The 17269-nt window shown below is 50.9% G+C and overlaps 1 protein-coding gene across 1 annotated transcript in view; it reads right to left on the minus strand.

The window, feature by feature from the left end:
- Positions 1–17269, minus strand: part of CHSY1 (chondroitin sulfate synthase 1) — a 48105-nt gene that overhangs the window by 19190 nt on the left and 11646 nt on the right. Inside the window, exon 2 of the mRNA XM_066239091.1 lies at positions 11867–12362. Within this exon, the coding sequence (XP_066095188.1) occupies positions 11867–12362 (496 nt within the window). The remainder of the gene's footprint in view (positions 1–11866; positions 12363–17269) is intronic.

The raw sequence follows: 17269 nt of genomic DNA on the forward strand, positions 1-17269 counted from the left end.
CAGGTGCTTAGGATAGCTAGGTTGATTGGTGTACAGGTCCCAAATTAGGTGGGGGGTTGCCAGGTGGATCCCAGTTGGGGTACATGCGGGAGTCTGTCTATCTCCCCTTCTCTCACTTAAAACAAAACAAAACAAAAAACCCTTCATCACTGATCCTTAAGAGACTGGAAATTGTTATACAAATTTAATGTTCCATGAGGCAAAAAAACTATTAATGAAAAACCTCAAATACAAAACCAGTTGCTATGCAACAACAAAGAGAGATGTTTGCACAAAAGCGACAAAGGAGAAAATACAGTAAGAATTAATCTTTCTGTATTTTCTATGTTAAATTTCCAGGATAGCTCATTTATATTTATCTGTCTGTCCATCTGCCTATCCATCCATCTAACCATTCGTCATCCATTCATCATCCATCCATCCTCCATCCATCCATAATCCATCCACCATCCATCCATCCATCCATCATTTGTCCATCCATCCATCATCTATTCATCATTCATCATCCATCCATCCATCCATCCATCCATCCATCCATCATCCACCCATCCATCCATTCATCCATCCATCCATCCATCCATCCATCATCCATCCACCCACCCATCCATCCATCCATCATCCATCCATCTATCATCCATCCATCCACCCATCCATCCATCCATTCATCTATCCATCATCCATCCATCATCCATCCATCATCCATCCATCCATCCATCATGCAATCACTCAATTACCAGACGCCAACAATGTGTTAGGCTCCATACTAAGAACTGAGGGCACGGGGCACAAACCTTGGGAGCTGGGTCAGTTCTGTCCCAGTGTCTCACCCTGGTATTGACAGGCTAGTGAGCAGCAGGAACCACCGCACTGCCTCCATTCCGGGTTTTCCCATCTCTCCGTCTCTGGTATGGATGCTACCGACCACTTCTAAGAAAGCACTCTGCTGTGGCTATCAGGTGGCAGGGTGTTCTTTCTCAAGGGCACACAGCACACAGGCGTGTCTCACACTGCACGGCATCTAGGCTCAAACAGGGTCACATTCCCACTCCCCACTGCCCGACTCGTGCTCGGTTGAGCCTGAGTTCTCACACACTGCTGAACCAATCATGAGCCTGCTTGCTCTCCACAGCTTTTCCAGGGTCGAGCTCAGAGGGGAAAACAACTCTGTGAAGCACTTGTCTGAGCGTGGAGAGGGAGCAGATCCCAGGGCCCTCCTGTCCCTCAGCTCCGGAGGCATCTCCGGGAAGACTCTACAACACAGCGCTGCCATGACACTAACACGGCCGTGAGTCTGCACTGACCCCACCCACGTTGTTCGGTAACCGCCAAGATCCTAGAGAAAATTCACCGTTCTTACATCTGTCATATACGGAATGGTTCTGATCTGTGCCTGGCTCCCCTGGATGGACCAGGCAACGTGAGGGGGACATGAACATCTCCCCCTGAACGAACAAACTGCGGAAATCTTGACTCTCTCCGCTCTGACTACCTTACATTACAGAAAGTTCGGCTTTCCCGTGAAGGTCTACTTGTTCCCCTGTTAGCTAACCAAGTGAAAGACTTTGTGTTGTGATTGTCAAAGCATGAAGGCATTCTGCACAGAACAGGTCACATAATGGAAGCCCCTATCCCCTAAAAACCTGCCCAGCTGCACTCAGTCTAACTTCCAGTCTAACTTCTTGCCCTGCAGTCAAACGAAGCTCCGGGGGTTCTCACAACAGGCCGGAGAGTCCCACACTTCTGGGACTTCACACTCACTGTTCCCTCTGAGCGATGCCCCGCCCTGGTAAGGCTGGGCACCTCCGCCTTCAGTGGGTCAGCAAGGTCCCAGGTACTAGCCACCCACGCGCCCACCCAACCCCCCGTCTGTTTCTGGTTTCCCAGGATGCATTGTCACCGGCTGTTTGTCCTTCTCCCTGAGTGTGTGAGTGGCCACACGCTCTCTCCTTTGTGGCACGACAGGCTTCTCGACTGCAAGTCCTCGCCTCTCTCTCCTGCGATCCTCCGCCCGGCTCACAGGAGGGATGCTTTCACGCTGACATGAATCTGCACTGTTTCCATCAGACAGTAAAAACGTCCCCTGAGAAAGTCCGGTCTCGGCGAGGAGTGCCTTCAGTGATACCAGCAACACCTCGCTTCCCTGTGAGGGTAAGAGGCTGAGGCGGGACGCAGGGAAGCACCTTCGCCGGGGACGTGGGAAAACGGGAGCGGACTGGCTGCAGAACATTCCGGGCCTTCCGACCCGCCGCCTGCACCCTAGCCGCTGGCTCTGCGCCTCGCCTCGGCCCCTCCCCGCCTGCAGCTGTGGAGCCTGTCCTCATCCTTGGACACCACCTCCGGGAGGGCCACCTGCCGTGCGCACACGCAGATCTGTGCACTCGGTCCTCGCGGGAGCACCGACGCTGGGATTCACGCAGGGAACCACCGTGCCCTCGCGGGGACGTGAACTCTGGGCACATGCGAATTTGATAACTGCCAGCGGTGCCGAGTGTCAAAATGACCCACTGAGGTTTGCACACCCCTGTCTCTCCCATCAGAAAGCCCTGCAGGGGGAGGGACGGGTGCAGGCGGCTCACCTTGCGACCCTGCCCCGCGGTGCCGTGACCGCGACAGGTATTTAATGATGACCCGCTGGGTGACCACACAATGAAGAAGTCACATGTGTCTTTAAGTAGGACATGTGGAATATGACTGCCTTCCTGTTGCCATTCGGATCTGTCCTAGAAGCTCGGCCGTTACTGTTAAGGTGGAGTGTGCCATATGAACGTTCCCGATGCCTCAGGCACAGAACAGCCGGGGTGGGGGGTGTGGACACAACACACTCAGCCCAGTCTCAGAGCAGATCAGTTCAGCAGGTTCCCACCGCCTCGCTGTCCTCAAAGCAGAAACCTGCCCAAGCAACATTGTTACTAAAACGCTAGGATAGAAAGAGCCACTTGCCCTCCCACACTGAAAGCGATTAGAAACAAAAGACCACATTCAAGCGCCTCTGCTGGGGCTCAGCTCTAAACAAGGCACTGAGAACTCCTGCTCAGGCAGAAATGGGCCACGCTACGGGACCTGCTCCCATCCAGAAACAAGGCCGACGGCTAGAGAGGAGGAGAGTGGCAGCTGTCATGGCGGTGGGAACGCAAGACAGCTCAGACACCTGCAAGACAGGCCGGGAGGTCCTCACCAAGCTCAGTGGAATCTGACCACACAGTCCGACCATCACGCTCCTATATTTACCCAGTGGACTTAAAAATCTATGTCCACAAAAAATCACGCATGCAAATGTCTTATAGCAGCGCTAGGCATGGCCACGAAAACCAGAAACAAGAGGTTTTCCGGTCGAGGAATCAACTGTGCTCCATCCAGACAATGGGACACTGTTCAGCAAATACAAAGAAACGAGCTATCAAGATGCAAAAAGACACCCTTGGATCCTGAAGGCACGGCCATTTGTGTCATAAGAAGCCAACAGGTAGGTGGCCTGGGTACACGCTAAGGTTGGAACGCCCGGGGAAGTACGAGTTCTGACACAGGAAGTGGGGGGCCCAGGAGCCACGGGACGCGCAGGCTGCTGGACCAGGGCCTGCACCTGGAGAAACGCTGCTTCAGACAAGCAGAGCAGGCAAGCCAGGGTTTTGAACCAGCAACCTCAGTGTTTCCAGGTTGATGCTTTATCCACTGCGCCACCACAGGTCAGGCCTCATCAGTATTTTTCAAAAGAGAAATCTCTGAAGTGTCAGGCACCCGGGAAGAATAGCTTCTGGCGAATTTCTTTCTCTCCCAGCAAGTGTTCACAGAGAGAACACAGAAACGGAACCGCGTGGGGGGGGGGGGGAGGGCGGATGACCAGGATGGGCGTCGAGCTGCGAACGCTGAAGGGTTCTTTATCGCCGGGGGAGAAGGTCTGCTCACGGCCCCACTACAGACTTCTCACAGTAATGACACGGTGCGTTATGAGCCTGCTCGAACGATAAGCCCTTCTGGGGGCGTGCCACTCCGCAAGCCTCTCAAACAAAGGCCTTTCTGTCTTGGATTTCCTAGAAGTCCATAAGCTAAAAATCACAGCCTGCACAATAGCCACTTAGACGCACAGAAAGCCCAGTCTTCTGAGGCTCCCCCGGGGCCCCCAGCAGCAGTCAGCAGGACACAGTGGCCCGACACAGCCATGCTGTGTCCAATTAGATCACTGCGGCCTTCCTACAACTTTTCATTTTGAAATAATGTTTAAAAAAAAAGATGAACAGCACAGCTGTAGAGACAGTAGACAGAGTTCCCATCTCTTTCCCTGCCACCTCTCGCATGAACATACATCACCACATGACTGGAACAAAATGAAAAAATTTACGCCGGCCTTGGCCGGGTGGCTCAGTGGATAGAGCATCGTCCCGGCGCATGGAGGTCTCAGGTTCAATCCCTGGGTCAGGGCACGCACAGGAAGCAACCAGTGAGCCCTGGCTGGGTAGCTCAGTTGGTGAGAGCGTCATCCTGAAGCACAGAGGTTGCCGGTTTGATCCCCGGGTCAGGCACATATAGGAACAGATCTGTGTTCCTGTCTCTCTCTCTCTAAAATCAATACAGTAAACATTAAAAAAAAAAAAAAGTATCCAATGAATACACAACTAAGTGTAACAACGGGTTGATGCTTCTCTCTTCTCTCTTAAATCAATGGAAAAAAATTTTTTTCCCTAAAATAAATTACCACTGACACAACACGGTGAACTGAACTGGAAGCTTTATTCAGGTTTCATCAAATTTTCCACTAATGTCCCCTTTCTCTCCTCATCCAGGACCCCGTGTGTATCTGGCTGTCACGTCTCCTCAGCCTCCTCCACCTGGGCCAGGTATTCGGCCTCTCTCGGCTCTTCATGACCTTGGCACGCCGAAGGGATGCCAGTGGGTCATCTGTGGACCCGTCCCTCTGCCTGGCTTTGTCTGCTGTCTTCTCGCTAGGGGACGAGACGGGTTTACGACTCTGAGAAAGGGAAGCGGCAAAGCGAGAGGGCGCCTTCTCAACCCGCCACATTCCAGACTGCGTGATACCAGTGACTTTAATACCGCGGACGGGAGGGTGCGGCCTGCCAGGGCTTTTTCCTACGACAGAGTTAATATTTTTCCATTCCCTACTCCATTCATTAAAAGTGAGTCACTAGGTCCAGCCCATGAGCAAGGGGAGGGGGGGGTGTGCAGCTCCACCTCCAGGAAGGAGTATCAAAAAAATTTTTTTAAAAAAGTGAAATGTTAAAGGCACCTCGGTCATTAATCAACACTTTGTAGCTACCTTTTTTTTTTTTGTAGCTACTTTTTTTAATTGAAAAAAATTTTGATACGCAAATCTCAAGTTAGGGTTTGTGGCAACTAATAATAGCTGAGGCTTTAAAAAATATATATAAAAAGCATGTAGGAATGAGATCAAGATTTATCACCAGACTGCATGAACCCAGACATTTGTGCAATCCACTGCAGAGACAAAAATGTATTTAAAATATCACTCAGTTTTAACTTTAAAAAGTGCTGGTCGGTTTCATTCCTGGCCAAAAGCGACTTGTATCCACTGTCCCATGTGACAGAGCTTCCGCCCCTCGTTCCTAAGAATTTACTGCTGCCCAGTGCTGGTCACTGGCTTTTTTGCTGGTTCTGAAGGTCACTGGAATTAACATGGCCCAGAGGAGGGGAGACACAGAAAAATACAATAAAGCATTAGCTTCCCAGACGTTTACGATAAGGGGACACGGGAGCCTCGTCTGGCTTCCCTCCCAGCTGGGCTGTAAGTTACTCACTGGAAAGACCAAGGTCACAACTTCCTTCCTGTCTGCTCCGCTACCCAGTACTGAGCTCGGCCCAGGCCACGGGCTAACGATGATGCCAACCAGCCACGCCGTAACCTTGGTCTCTACCGAGAACACCACTTGTTCGTAAGAAATGGCGTAAGTGCGTACACGGCCTGGGTGGTCCCTAGAATGTGAGCCCCCAGACGGCGTCCCGAGAGAAGCCTGTGGCCAGGGTGGACTGCCGGACTCCGCCTGCCCTGCGTCTGGCTTGGGGTTGGAGTCTGGGAATTTGCTCTGTAACCAACATCTCAAGCAATTCTCTTTCAGAGGGTTTCTCTTCGAGAAAGACCCACCTGGTGTGCGGTGTCTGGGCGACACTAATACTTGCAGTGCACACATGTACACACCCAGACCGGACACACGTCTGCGGAACATGCACACAACAGCAGGACACACGTCTGTGGAACATGCGCACAACAGCAGGACACACGTCTGCGGAACATGCACACAACAGCAGGACACACGTCTGCGGAACATGCACACAACAGCAGGACACACGTCTGCGGAACATGCACACAACAGCAGGACACACGTCTGCGGAACATGCGCACAACAGCAGGACGCACACCCTCCTCAGGTGTGCGCCAAACATTCTCCAGGGCGGATCGCAGGATAGGCCACAAAACAGGCATTATCTGTAAGCACTGAAACAATAGGAAGTATGTGCCCCGACCCCCTGGCGTGGAAGTGGAAGTCCTGCACAGCGGCAAGTCTCGGAGTGCGTGCTGCTCACGCCTTGCTTTCTCTCATCTCTCACCCCCTCCATGTGCTCCCCATTCTCTGCAGAGATGTCCCGACAGCAGCGCCCTTTCGGGGTGCTGGGCTCCCCATTCTCTGCAGAGACGGTCCCAACAGCAGCGCCCTTTCGGGGTGCTGGGCTCCCCATTCTCTGCTGAGACGGTCCCGACAGCAGCGCCCTTTCGGGGTGCTGTGCTCCCCATTCTCTGCAGAGACGGTCCCGACAGCAGCGCCCTTTCGGGGTGCTGTGCTCCCCATTCTCTGCAGAGACGGTCCCGACAGCAGCGCCCTTTCGGGGTGCTGTGCTCCCCATTCTCTGCAGAGACGGTCCCGACAGCAGCGCCCTTTCGGGGTGCTGTGCTCCCCATTCTCTGCAGAGACGGTCCCGACAGCAGCGCCCTTTCGGGGTGCTGTGCTCCCCATTCTCTGCAGAGACAGTCCCGACAGCAGCGCCCTTTCGGGGTGCTGTGCTCCCCATTCTCTGCTGAGACGGTCCCGACAGCAGCGCCCTTTCGGGGTGCTGCTCTTTCAGAAGCTTGGACAGTAAGTCACTAAACCTGCAGGACGAGAGGAGAAGGCTCAGTGTAAGACCGCTGGGGCTCTGCTGGAAAGGCCGGCAGTGTTGGCGGTCAGCTCTGGAGCACTGACCCCAGCCTGTCCGGAGCCCGCCGGGTTCTGGAGCAGGCGGCAAGGGTAGGGAAAGTGCCACCACACCACAGATCAGCTCCATGACAACATGTCGTCAGGACACATTATTTATTTTATTATTAATGGAAAAAAGAAATCCCAGGCTTCTGATGTAAGGGTGCTGATGATGCCTTTGTGAGCCGGTCTGACGTGACAGACGACCCTCCCCTTCCACACACTGCCTCAGCGCCCGCCTCCCTCGGGGCTGCGCCTGTCCGCGGAGAGTGCCCCTGGCCTCACCCTTCCCTGGGCCACTTCCTGTTTCAGAGCAGGGTCACGGGGTTTTCCATGTTTACAGTTTTCAACGATTTCATGAGCATATCCCGGTCTCCTCGGGTAGACCTGAGCCCTCCAGGGAGAATACGGGACTCATGTTTCAGTTTCCTTCTGTGAGTGCCTAGCCGTTCAGAGAGTGACGCTGGGCATCTATGTGTGCGTGCCAGTTAGCTCAGGGCACCGCCATCGCCGCGGCCCAGGCGCGTGCTAGGGGCACCCGGGGAACAGCCCCTCGGGCCCTGGGGTTGGGGGCGCAAGTGGTCGGGGGTCCGGGCAGCGGGACCCTCCGGGCCACTCAGGCCGCAGTGTGTGTGCCGTGATGTGAAACACGCTGGGAAACACTGGGTTCCGGGGATCAGGCACCCCGTGGAGGAGAACTGGCCAGGGCCCTGGACGTCCACTGAGGAGACGAAGCTCTCCGCATACCAAGTGGAAAAGCTGCCAGGACAGGTGGGTAAACACCGGCAGGATGCGGGTAGTATGCAAACTCAGCGACCTCTCGTGCAAACGGGGGTCAGACAGACAGATAAATGTCACTGCTTGCTGGAGACACAGGTGGGAAGACCTGCCCCTGTAAACCCTCTGCATGTCGCTATTCCAAATCTGACGGCACGAGCTACTAAAAAGTACATTTTTTGAAAGCGTCAGACCTACCTATAGCTATCTTCAACTTTCAGTAGCGCTGATCACTTTCTATGCAAAACACCTTCATTCCCGGTCAGATGGAGCTGGAGGCGGACGGCCCGGTGGTGCTCTGTCCGTGGGACTCCACGGAGCTGGACGCACGCCTCTGACCCTCGGCGCACTCCCCACGGGTATGACACCCGTCCAGAAAAGTTAAAAATAAAACGAATGGGATACTCAGGTCAATTTTCATTCTGCTCCCTCGTACTAAAAGGGGAGTACATACAGTATTTCCAATGTTTGCCTATATAAATGATTGCTTCAAATTTTTTGATCAAGTTTCTCAAAAGAAGTCTCACAGAACTTGAGTTATTGACGGCAACCCTGTGTGGTGAGGAGGACCCGGCTCGCAGGGCCTGTCCCCGCTCTTCCGGTGCTATGACCAGCCCCAAGGTCCACTGAGCCTTGAGAAGCATTCCTAACAACCCCCTTCTGGTTTACTAGGATTGCATTCGGTTTCTCCGTTATGAAAACGAAGTGCTTAAAGCCACTTACAGAAAATGGCAAGGAGGTTGTACAAGGCACAGAGAGGGGCCGTACAGACATGAGGAGGCTAACGGACAGGACAGTCAACAGCAGAACCAGGGCTGGGTCCCGTTACGGAGAAGGGACACTGGCAGGGGACCTGCCCGGGCCAACCTGCGTAGGAGAAGGGAAGGTAAACAGCGGGTTACGGTGGCCACGTTACAGCCACTCACGCTGGGGCTCCAGAGAAGAATTTCCCTGTTCTGAGTCACAACACACTGATGCTACTTAAAGGGCCACAGTGAAAGTTCCCCTCCAGTGGTGGGAGGCCGGTCCCTGTCCCTGTCTCTGACCTGGGGGAGGGGACACACTCAGGAACACAGAGAATGACGCTGTAAGTGGAAGAAAACAAATCAACAGGTTCGTCTGGGCAGAGAATGCATGCGCCTGGTGCCTCTCTTTTTCTCTTTCTGGGACATTTCTGTGAAATTACAATCGTTACCAAACGGAAGTTTGAAAAAACTTTGTATTAATAAATAACCACAGAAAAGAAGCAAAACAGGCCTAGAAAGAAACCTGGGTTTTGAGGACGACAGGGGCTCCTCACGAGCTGTTTTAATTATTGGAAGTGCAAGCTCGAGGCATTACTGCAATTTGCAAAAAAAAACAAAAACAAACCCCAAAACCCAAAAAACAACTTTCTGGCTAGGTTCATAATAAAGCTAAATAAGCACCTTCCAAGACCCAAAGCTTAACATAATTGCATTCAAGATAAGACTCCACCTCAATAATTTCTCATAATGTGAGTCTTCATGGAGGACCTAGCTTTAAGGAAGTTTAAATAAAAGTTCCTCATCCATCTGACAGATTAATCTTGCCTGACTGGTGAACACTATGATAAATCCTAAAAATGACTTAAGTTAGAAGCACTTAAAAGCCCTACGAGGGGAAAAAAAAACAATAAAAGGAAAGAAATCAACAGTCTAATGAAATGATAAATGTCCCAATAGACAGAATTCTTAAAGACGGTAATGATGAAGACCTACACGTGAAAGGCAAAACTTTAAATTTACAGAAAAAGAGGAGAAAATTCCTGTGACCCAAGGAAGGGAAGAACTTCTTTTTTCCCTTGAATACTTATTGGCATTTTATTATTATTTTTAAACAAAATTTACTAGGGTGATACTAGTTAACATAATAATACAGGTTTCAGGCACTCAATTCTACAACACATCTCTGTGCACCATATTGTGTGTTCATCCCCCCCTCCCCCCAAGGAAGAGTTTCTTAAACAAGACACAAAACCCACAAACTGTAACAGGAAACGAATAATAAATTAGACCACATTTAAATTCACAATCTGCATGCAATAAAAATACCACGTTTAAAGTGAAGAGACAAGCCACATCCTGGGAGATGTTCCCCAACACAAGGAGGGGGACCCAGCACAAACCCTGAGGAAGCAAGCCCAGTTTCCAGAAAAGCGTTGAGGTCACCAGGCATTTAGAGACCTAGAAAGCAGCAGGGACGGCAGGGAAGCTGATTGCCCAGGTTCTCAGGACAGGCTCCTGGGGACAGGGCCCTACCAGGGCTGGGAGCTTCCTGCCCCGCCAGAGCTCTTTAGGCGGTGAAGGTCATTCACCAGATGCCTCTAGTCTAAGAGAGGACGACTCCAAGAGCAGACAGGAGGACTGAACATTCTGGTGACGGCATCGCTGCGAGAGGGTCAGAGCCTGCACACTGTCTCCTGACCCCTCCAGCCCCGGACACCACGTGCTGACACTCACACTGGGTCAAAGCTCTTGATAAACTCCAGACGCCGGCTTGACGGGTGTCTATCTAGCTACATATAAGATATTAACAGCATGGCAACCCTGAGACACATTATCTTTAAAAATTCTCTCTCAAATGCCTGCCTACAATTGCTGCAGAAAGGCTAGCTTCTCAGAGATCAGGCGCAGCCAAAAGCCTTCCAAAGTCCACAAGGCATTACATGTTGTCACCGTGAGGAAACATGAAGGTTAGAACGACTTCATTAAGGGCGGGGGAAATGCAGAAACACCGCCAGTTGCATTCTGCTGAAAACTTGCCCCTTCGTTTTAAGATGGTTCACTCAAACCACGTTTAGGATTTAAAATGTATCTTTTTATAATGAGAAACTACCGGGAGACTACTTTCCGAGTACTTGATTGACAGTGCCCACTCCCCTACTAAAAAGTTCAAAGGAAAAAATCAGTGAGGAGGAGACATTTAGAAGCAAGTCTGGGGGGAAGACAAGTACCAGCAAGAATACTTTGTCTTCAGTCACGCACTTTGGACAATTAACTCAGAAGGAAAACTAACAATTTACATTGGGAAAAGTGTGCTGCTTTTTCTTGGACACAAACATCTAGCCGTTTCCCCTGCCCCTTCACAACAATCAGTAGTTGACCAACCTGAACACAAAACCACCTAAATAATTTTTTCCACCCCGACTCATATCAGATCCTGCGACCACAGCAGGAGGTACACACGCCTGCCCGTAAAAACAAGAGCAAAGGCAAAAGCTAGCTCACCATCGCTAGAACCATTCAAGAGAAAACAGCAACAAGGAGGCTTCCTTCAAAAACCTGCATCTGGTGTGTCAAGATAACTCAGAAACTGCCTAACTGCCACCTATTCTGAAAGGACCAACTGGATGGCAAACTTACAGATTCCACTAGCTTTCTAAACAGTCAAGGGTTACAATGACTGCAAAGCCCAAGGCTATTAGATTTTTTTTTTGTACATTACTCATTTTATGAATTCAGAATGTGGACGTTTCTCAACTGTGTGGGTCAACATGACCAGAGGAGAAAAGTCAGGCTTTTGGGAGGAGAGACAGTGAAGAACACCCCCACACTGTTGCAATCATCTCTGAGGATTTAGCAGAAGTGACCAGACGCATTTTCTGGGTAATCATAAAAATTTCATTGCAAGCTGCTGCAAATTTGGGGCCCACATGCCACCTAGTTATTAACTAAGGAATCGAGACAAAAGTATAGAAGGCATGTTCTGAACACCAAGAGAAAAGCAAACAAGGGGGAGTTCCAACTAAAACATGAAGGTAAAGTGTATAACAGAACCAACCTGGAGACTTACAGAGTGTATGATCACTAGCTTCCTTACGATGGGTTCAGAGCTAATGGCAACAGTAACAGGCTGGTTTCTGTTCTTACCTCGTACGACCAGACGCACTGCACCCCCGCAAACCTCCGGACGCATCTTCCCACCTCCACGTCCTCGTGGGTGGTGTACATCTCCCGCAGACACTTGCCGATGTGGGGGACCATCCTCCGGAGCACCTCCCGGCTCAGGATCACGCCGGGCCCCCCCATGCAGAAGTTCTCGCCGGGCTCGAGGGCCAGCTTCCCCATCTCCTCCGTGGTGCCCAGGCCCGTCTGCCCCAGGAACAGGGGCTCGCTGCTGTTCAGGCTCCTCAGGAAACTCTCCAGCCGGTCCCCTTTAATGTAAACGTCGTCGTCGGCTCTCATGAACCATTCGTACTTGTCCAAATAGTGGTCATGCATGTACTTGAGCATCATAAAGGACTTCTTCTGGGGGGGGTAGGAGTCGTCCACGCCCTGCAGTGGCACTACTGGGATCGGAATGGACGTATCGGAACCCTCACTTGAGAAGAACTCCACTTTCCCAGGAATTGTCTTGGACCACGTTCTGGAATGGAAACACACGATCAGTGAGAGCGCGTTAGGCCAAGCCGCTCATTTCCAAAGTCACATATCTGCTCGCGGTGAGTCACTGTGTGTTCATAAGGAATCTGAGTAGGAGCTACTTGATCACCTTGCTCCCCCTGCACGGAAAGTCACGCTGCTGGGCGGGGCAAAGCCCGCATTCATTCCAGAAGAATCCCAACCAAAAAGAACGACAAAGTGTTAAAGCCGTCCCCGCAGAAGACCACACCGCCAGGCCACCAAGGTCTGGATAGTCACTGTTCCCTTTCTGACACGATCAGCTCCCTAGGTACAAACTCCTCCCCTCTGTGCAACAAAACAATCAAAACTGCTCGTTCAACAAATACTCTCTGAATGCTCATCAACGAGCACGAAGTATGTGCTCGGCCAGAGAGAGGCAGCGTGACCCACAGAGCTGACATCAGGAGAGACAGACAGATGCTCACCAAAGTGGTCTCATGAGCGTACCTATTCTCATCCACCAAGACAAGGCTCTGGAAGAAAGGCTCATGGTGCTGAAAATGTAAACCAAAGACCCCAACTGGACACACAGACCCAGAACGTAGTACAGCAGGGGGATGTCACGAGGGCAGGGTGGAGGTGACCTGCAGGGCCTGGCGGACCCCTGGAGATGCAGACCTTTCTGCTCTAACAGCCATGGGAAGCCCCTGAAGAGAGGGAGCAGAGGGAGGTAAAGGGTGGGGCGTCCGCACCCCCGGGGTGGGCTAGAGGTGAAGGAGCCCCAGGAGCCCAGATGAGTCCCAGGACGGACTGACTGCTCACGCCCCAACAGAGGGAAAACGGGCGAGCAGCCAGAAAGAGAGTCCTCCGCTGAGCAGCGGGTGCAAGACATTTTTCCTTACACTTTCTTCATGCTGCGTATCAGGAGCTGAAGTGGTCCAGCCACAAAAACACACGTATACAGGTGACTTCTAGGAAAAAACATCTCCTAGAGGGTGAGTCAATTAGTAAATTTAGCCTTAATAAGGCAAAAAAAAAAAAAAAAAAAAAAAAAAATACCATTCCCAGAAAACATCCTTCCCAATATAGTTCTATCTTACTTCTTAACTGTTATGATTGGATTTATCAGGGGGACAAGTGACTTGAAGGATGAAAACTACATGTGTCACTAAAGGGAAGTCTGAGGGGGGAACCCATCTCTGAAGAACGCACACAGAGACAAGGAGAAGGGGGGACGGGGGGAGGGTAAAGGGGACCCTCAGCTTTTACTCTGTGTACCTTTATACTGAGTAAAACTGTTACAAGCATACTACATTTTTTTGGGGAAAAAAATTCTAATTGTGATAAAATACACACAACCACTCTTTAAGTACAAAGTTCAGTGGCATTATAAACACAATCACATTAATCTGCAACCATCATCACCACCCAATCCTCTAGAAGTTTCCTCATCTTGCGAAACTGAGTTTTCTAAAGCAGGCATGTGACTTTGCAGTTTGTGAAATGATCTGCAACAAAGCAAATGACTACTGGCTTTAAGTTCTCCTTGTGACCCAAATACAAAGCCTGGAATGTGACTTCACACTTAATGCATTCAAAGCAGGGGAAAAATTCAACGGGACGGAACTTTTTTGTCAGACGGGCTTCCGACAGAATGTTTGAGGATTAAACATAGGTCGTTTTTCATCTAATCCCGGTTGCCAACCATGAGATGCACCACTATTGTATGTACCAATAACTGCCAACTGCAACCACACGATGCCAACATACATCTGGACCTCAGAAATGTTAAAATGTGGAAAAAAAAAATGTGTATCTTAGAATGGATGGAATATAGTAGTTGTAATGCCTTCCCCTTAATTTAATACCTATGGGTTTTAAACGTAGCCTTAGGTCACTTTTGGAACGTTTTAACAGAGAGTTTGGCATTTACGGAGTCCAATGGGACCACAGGTGCTGTACTAGGTACAGCCCTACAATTCACCAACACTGTCCCTGAAACAAAGTATGTACAGTCAACATTATAGGAATGGACAATTAATTTAAAGAGAAACCAAGCCCACCCATAAAGAGAATGAATTTTGAGAACGAACCACGTAGCGAGTACAATAAACTAAGCACAATCTCCTGACAGTATCATCCGACGGGGAGGCAACGTCCCCGGCTCAGGAAGTCAGTGATGACAAGAAGCATCAAGAAGACCCTGATGGCAGTTAAGGAGTCCCTGACGCCTTCCTTTAATGTAGAGATAATTTTTGCACCTGACCAGGCGGTGGCACAGTGGGTAGAGTGTCGGACTGGGACACAGAGGACCCAGGTTCAAAACCAAGGTCGCCGGCTTGAGTGCAGGCTCATCCAGCTTGAACATGGGCTCACCAGCTTGAGCGTGGGGTCGCTGGTTACTGGCTTGAGCAAGGGGTCACTGGCTCTGCTGTAGCCCCCTGGTCAAGGCACATATGAGAAAGCAGTCAATGAACAACTAAGGAGCCACAACAAAGAACTGATGCTCCTCACCTCTCTCCCTTCCTGTCTGTCCCTATCTGTCCCTCTCTCTCTCTGTCTCTGTCACACACACACACACACACACACACACACACACACACAAGAAATAATGTTTGCTTTGCAGTCCCAATTCTTGGAAGACATAAATAGTTCCAGTGCTTGGCCCGTCATAGAGGTCAGTGAACACTGCCCACTCGTGTGGTCTAGGTGACTTAAAGAGGGTGTGTGTGAGCGTGTGTGCATGCGCAAAAGGGCAGACATTATTGTCTCTGTCTCTGAGAAATTTCTAGGTGAGCTCCTCATCACTTTCTATAAGCCACACGAACTTTTCCTACCATTCCTATGTGCAGAGGGAAATCGGCTTCATCAAACCACAAATAGAAAACGATGAAGAGGTAAAACCCACAGGAACATGGGAGATGGAACAGACGGCCACTCGTGGGACCCCTGAGACAGAGTTTACAGAGAAAGGGTCTGCATTATCTCACCACCGACTTCAAAAGGCTAGGAAATGAAATCCACTTAACTTGAGCTTCTACCCAATAGCTTCTCAACTAAAATGTGATGAATAAGGCAGACCAAATTCCAAGTAGTGTTAAAGCAGCTAACCCCCAAAGCCCTTATTAAAACCCTAAAGCACCGTGGCATGACCTGGGACACGGGGTAGGCAACACAACGCCTGCCTTCAGGAGGACAATCTACTAAAGACACAGTGGCACGAGGCATGACCGCAAAGAGCGAAGGGTTCTGGGATCGGGCCGTCAAGGGGAGCATCTTGGGCTCCAGTTTGGGCAAGTTCCTCTGTGCCTCACTTTCCTTACCTGTAAACCAGGGATAATAACAGTCCCCACCTCACAGGGCTGTGAGGGCGACATGCTTGGAAGTCAGCCTGGCATGCAGTGAGCATTAGGGAGGCGTGACGGATTAGCCAAGATGGGAGTCTGTCTGCAAAGAAAACGAAGGAGTGGAAGAAAAACTGAGGAAGACGGGAAAGTGGGGACAGACTGTGGGGACATCAGTCTCCAGGGATGGCCCATGGAAAATACCTCTTCTCACATTTCTGTCTAAAAGCCGGACCCTCGGGCTGTGGATCAGAATTCTGTTCCACTGTTAACCTCGGGCAGTGCGAGGGCCCACATCTCACAAGACTGTGAACTCGGCAAGTGTTTCCCCTAAAACACCGGAATCTGTCCTACGTTAGACGGAGGCTCAGAGCCTGAGCCCGTCTGGTCCGGCCACGTGCCCCGCAGACAGACACAGGGACGAGGGCAGCCCTCCAAGCACAGCCGTCACCAAGACAATGAATGCCTAAACTATGACTTGAAATGATGTCACTGTCCACGAAGAGAAACCAATTAATTTCAAAAGCAGACAAACCTAACCTCAAACCCTCCTTTTTAAAAAACGCCCTGCCGTTCTGTGGAGCTCCACCCAACCTCCCCTTCCTTTTTAGGTAATCCAGGGAAAACCGCTGGTTGCCCTGTTCTGTTCTTAAATGGCTGGTGGTTTGAGGGAAACCTCTTCATCTGAAGTTTCTGTCAAGTCCTCCAATCTTAAGAAATGATGATCTTCCCCCTTAGGGTACCTTTCGTTTAAATAGCACCACACAGCCCAACTAGGTGGTGACGCAGTGGATAGAGCACTGGACTGGGTCATCAAGGACCCAGGTTCGAAACCCCCAGGTTGCCAGCTTGAGCGCGGGCTCATTTGGTTTGAGCACAAGGTTGCTGGCTTGAGTGTGGAATCACAGACATGACCCCATGATTGCTGGCTTGAGTAAGGGGTCACTGGCTCTGCTGTAGCCCCCGGTCAAGGCACATATGAGAAAGCAATCAATGAACAACTAAGGAGCCGCAACAAAAGACTGATGCTTCTCATCTCTCTCCCTTCCTGTCTGTCCGTCCCTGGCTGTCCCTCTCTGTCTCTCGCTTAACAGCACCACACAAAACGCTCTGAACGTAAACCCCGATTCGCCATCCAGGGAAGCGGGGATGTGTGTTAAATAACGTGAAGGAAAGGAAGGCCCCTCAACTGAAGCAGGGAGCCGCCCCCCCACAACCGGAACAGGCCAGCACCTTAGTCTTCACAAGCCAATGTCAACGTTTGCCATCCACATGTTCGCTACTGGGAGCGGAGAGAGCCCTCACTTCACTGAAACCACAGAACCCTTGCACAGGCCCTTCCTTGCCAGGGGAGCTCGGTTTTCAACAGCCTCGATCGTCCAGCTCTTGCGAGAGCACAGATAAGGCAAAACTGCAACTGGAGAGCACCGGGCTGACTTCCATTCCGCCAGCCGGTCTCAACGCCACCTTGACACCCAGGTTAAATCTCAGTGGGGCAGTGAGGCAGCGTGAGCGCATCAGCATCGGCCAGGAATGCCTTGGGCGGGCTGCTGGCACCTAACAACCACCTCCACTTCCACGCAGT

This window comes from Saccopteryx bilineata, chromosome 7 (genome assembly GCF_036850765.1).
Source record: "Saccopteryx bilineata isolate mSacBil1 chromosome 7, mSacBil1_pri_phased_curated, whole genome shotgun sequence".
Lineage (NCBI taxonomy): Eukaryota > Metazoa > Chordata > Mammalia > Chiroptera > Emballonuridae > Saccopteryx > Saccopteryx bilineata.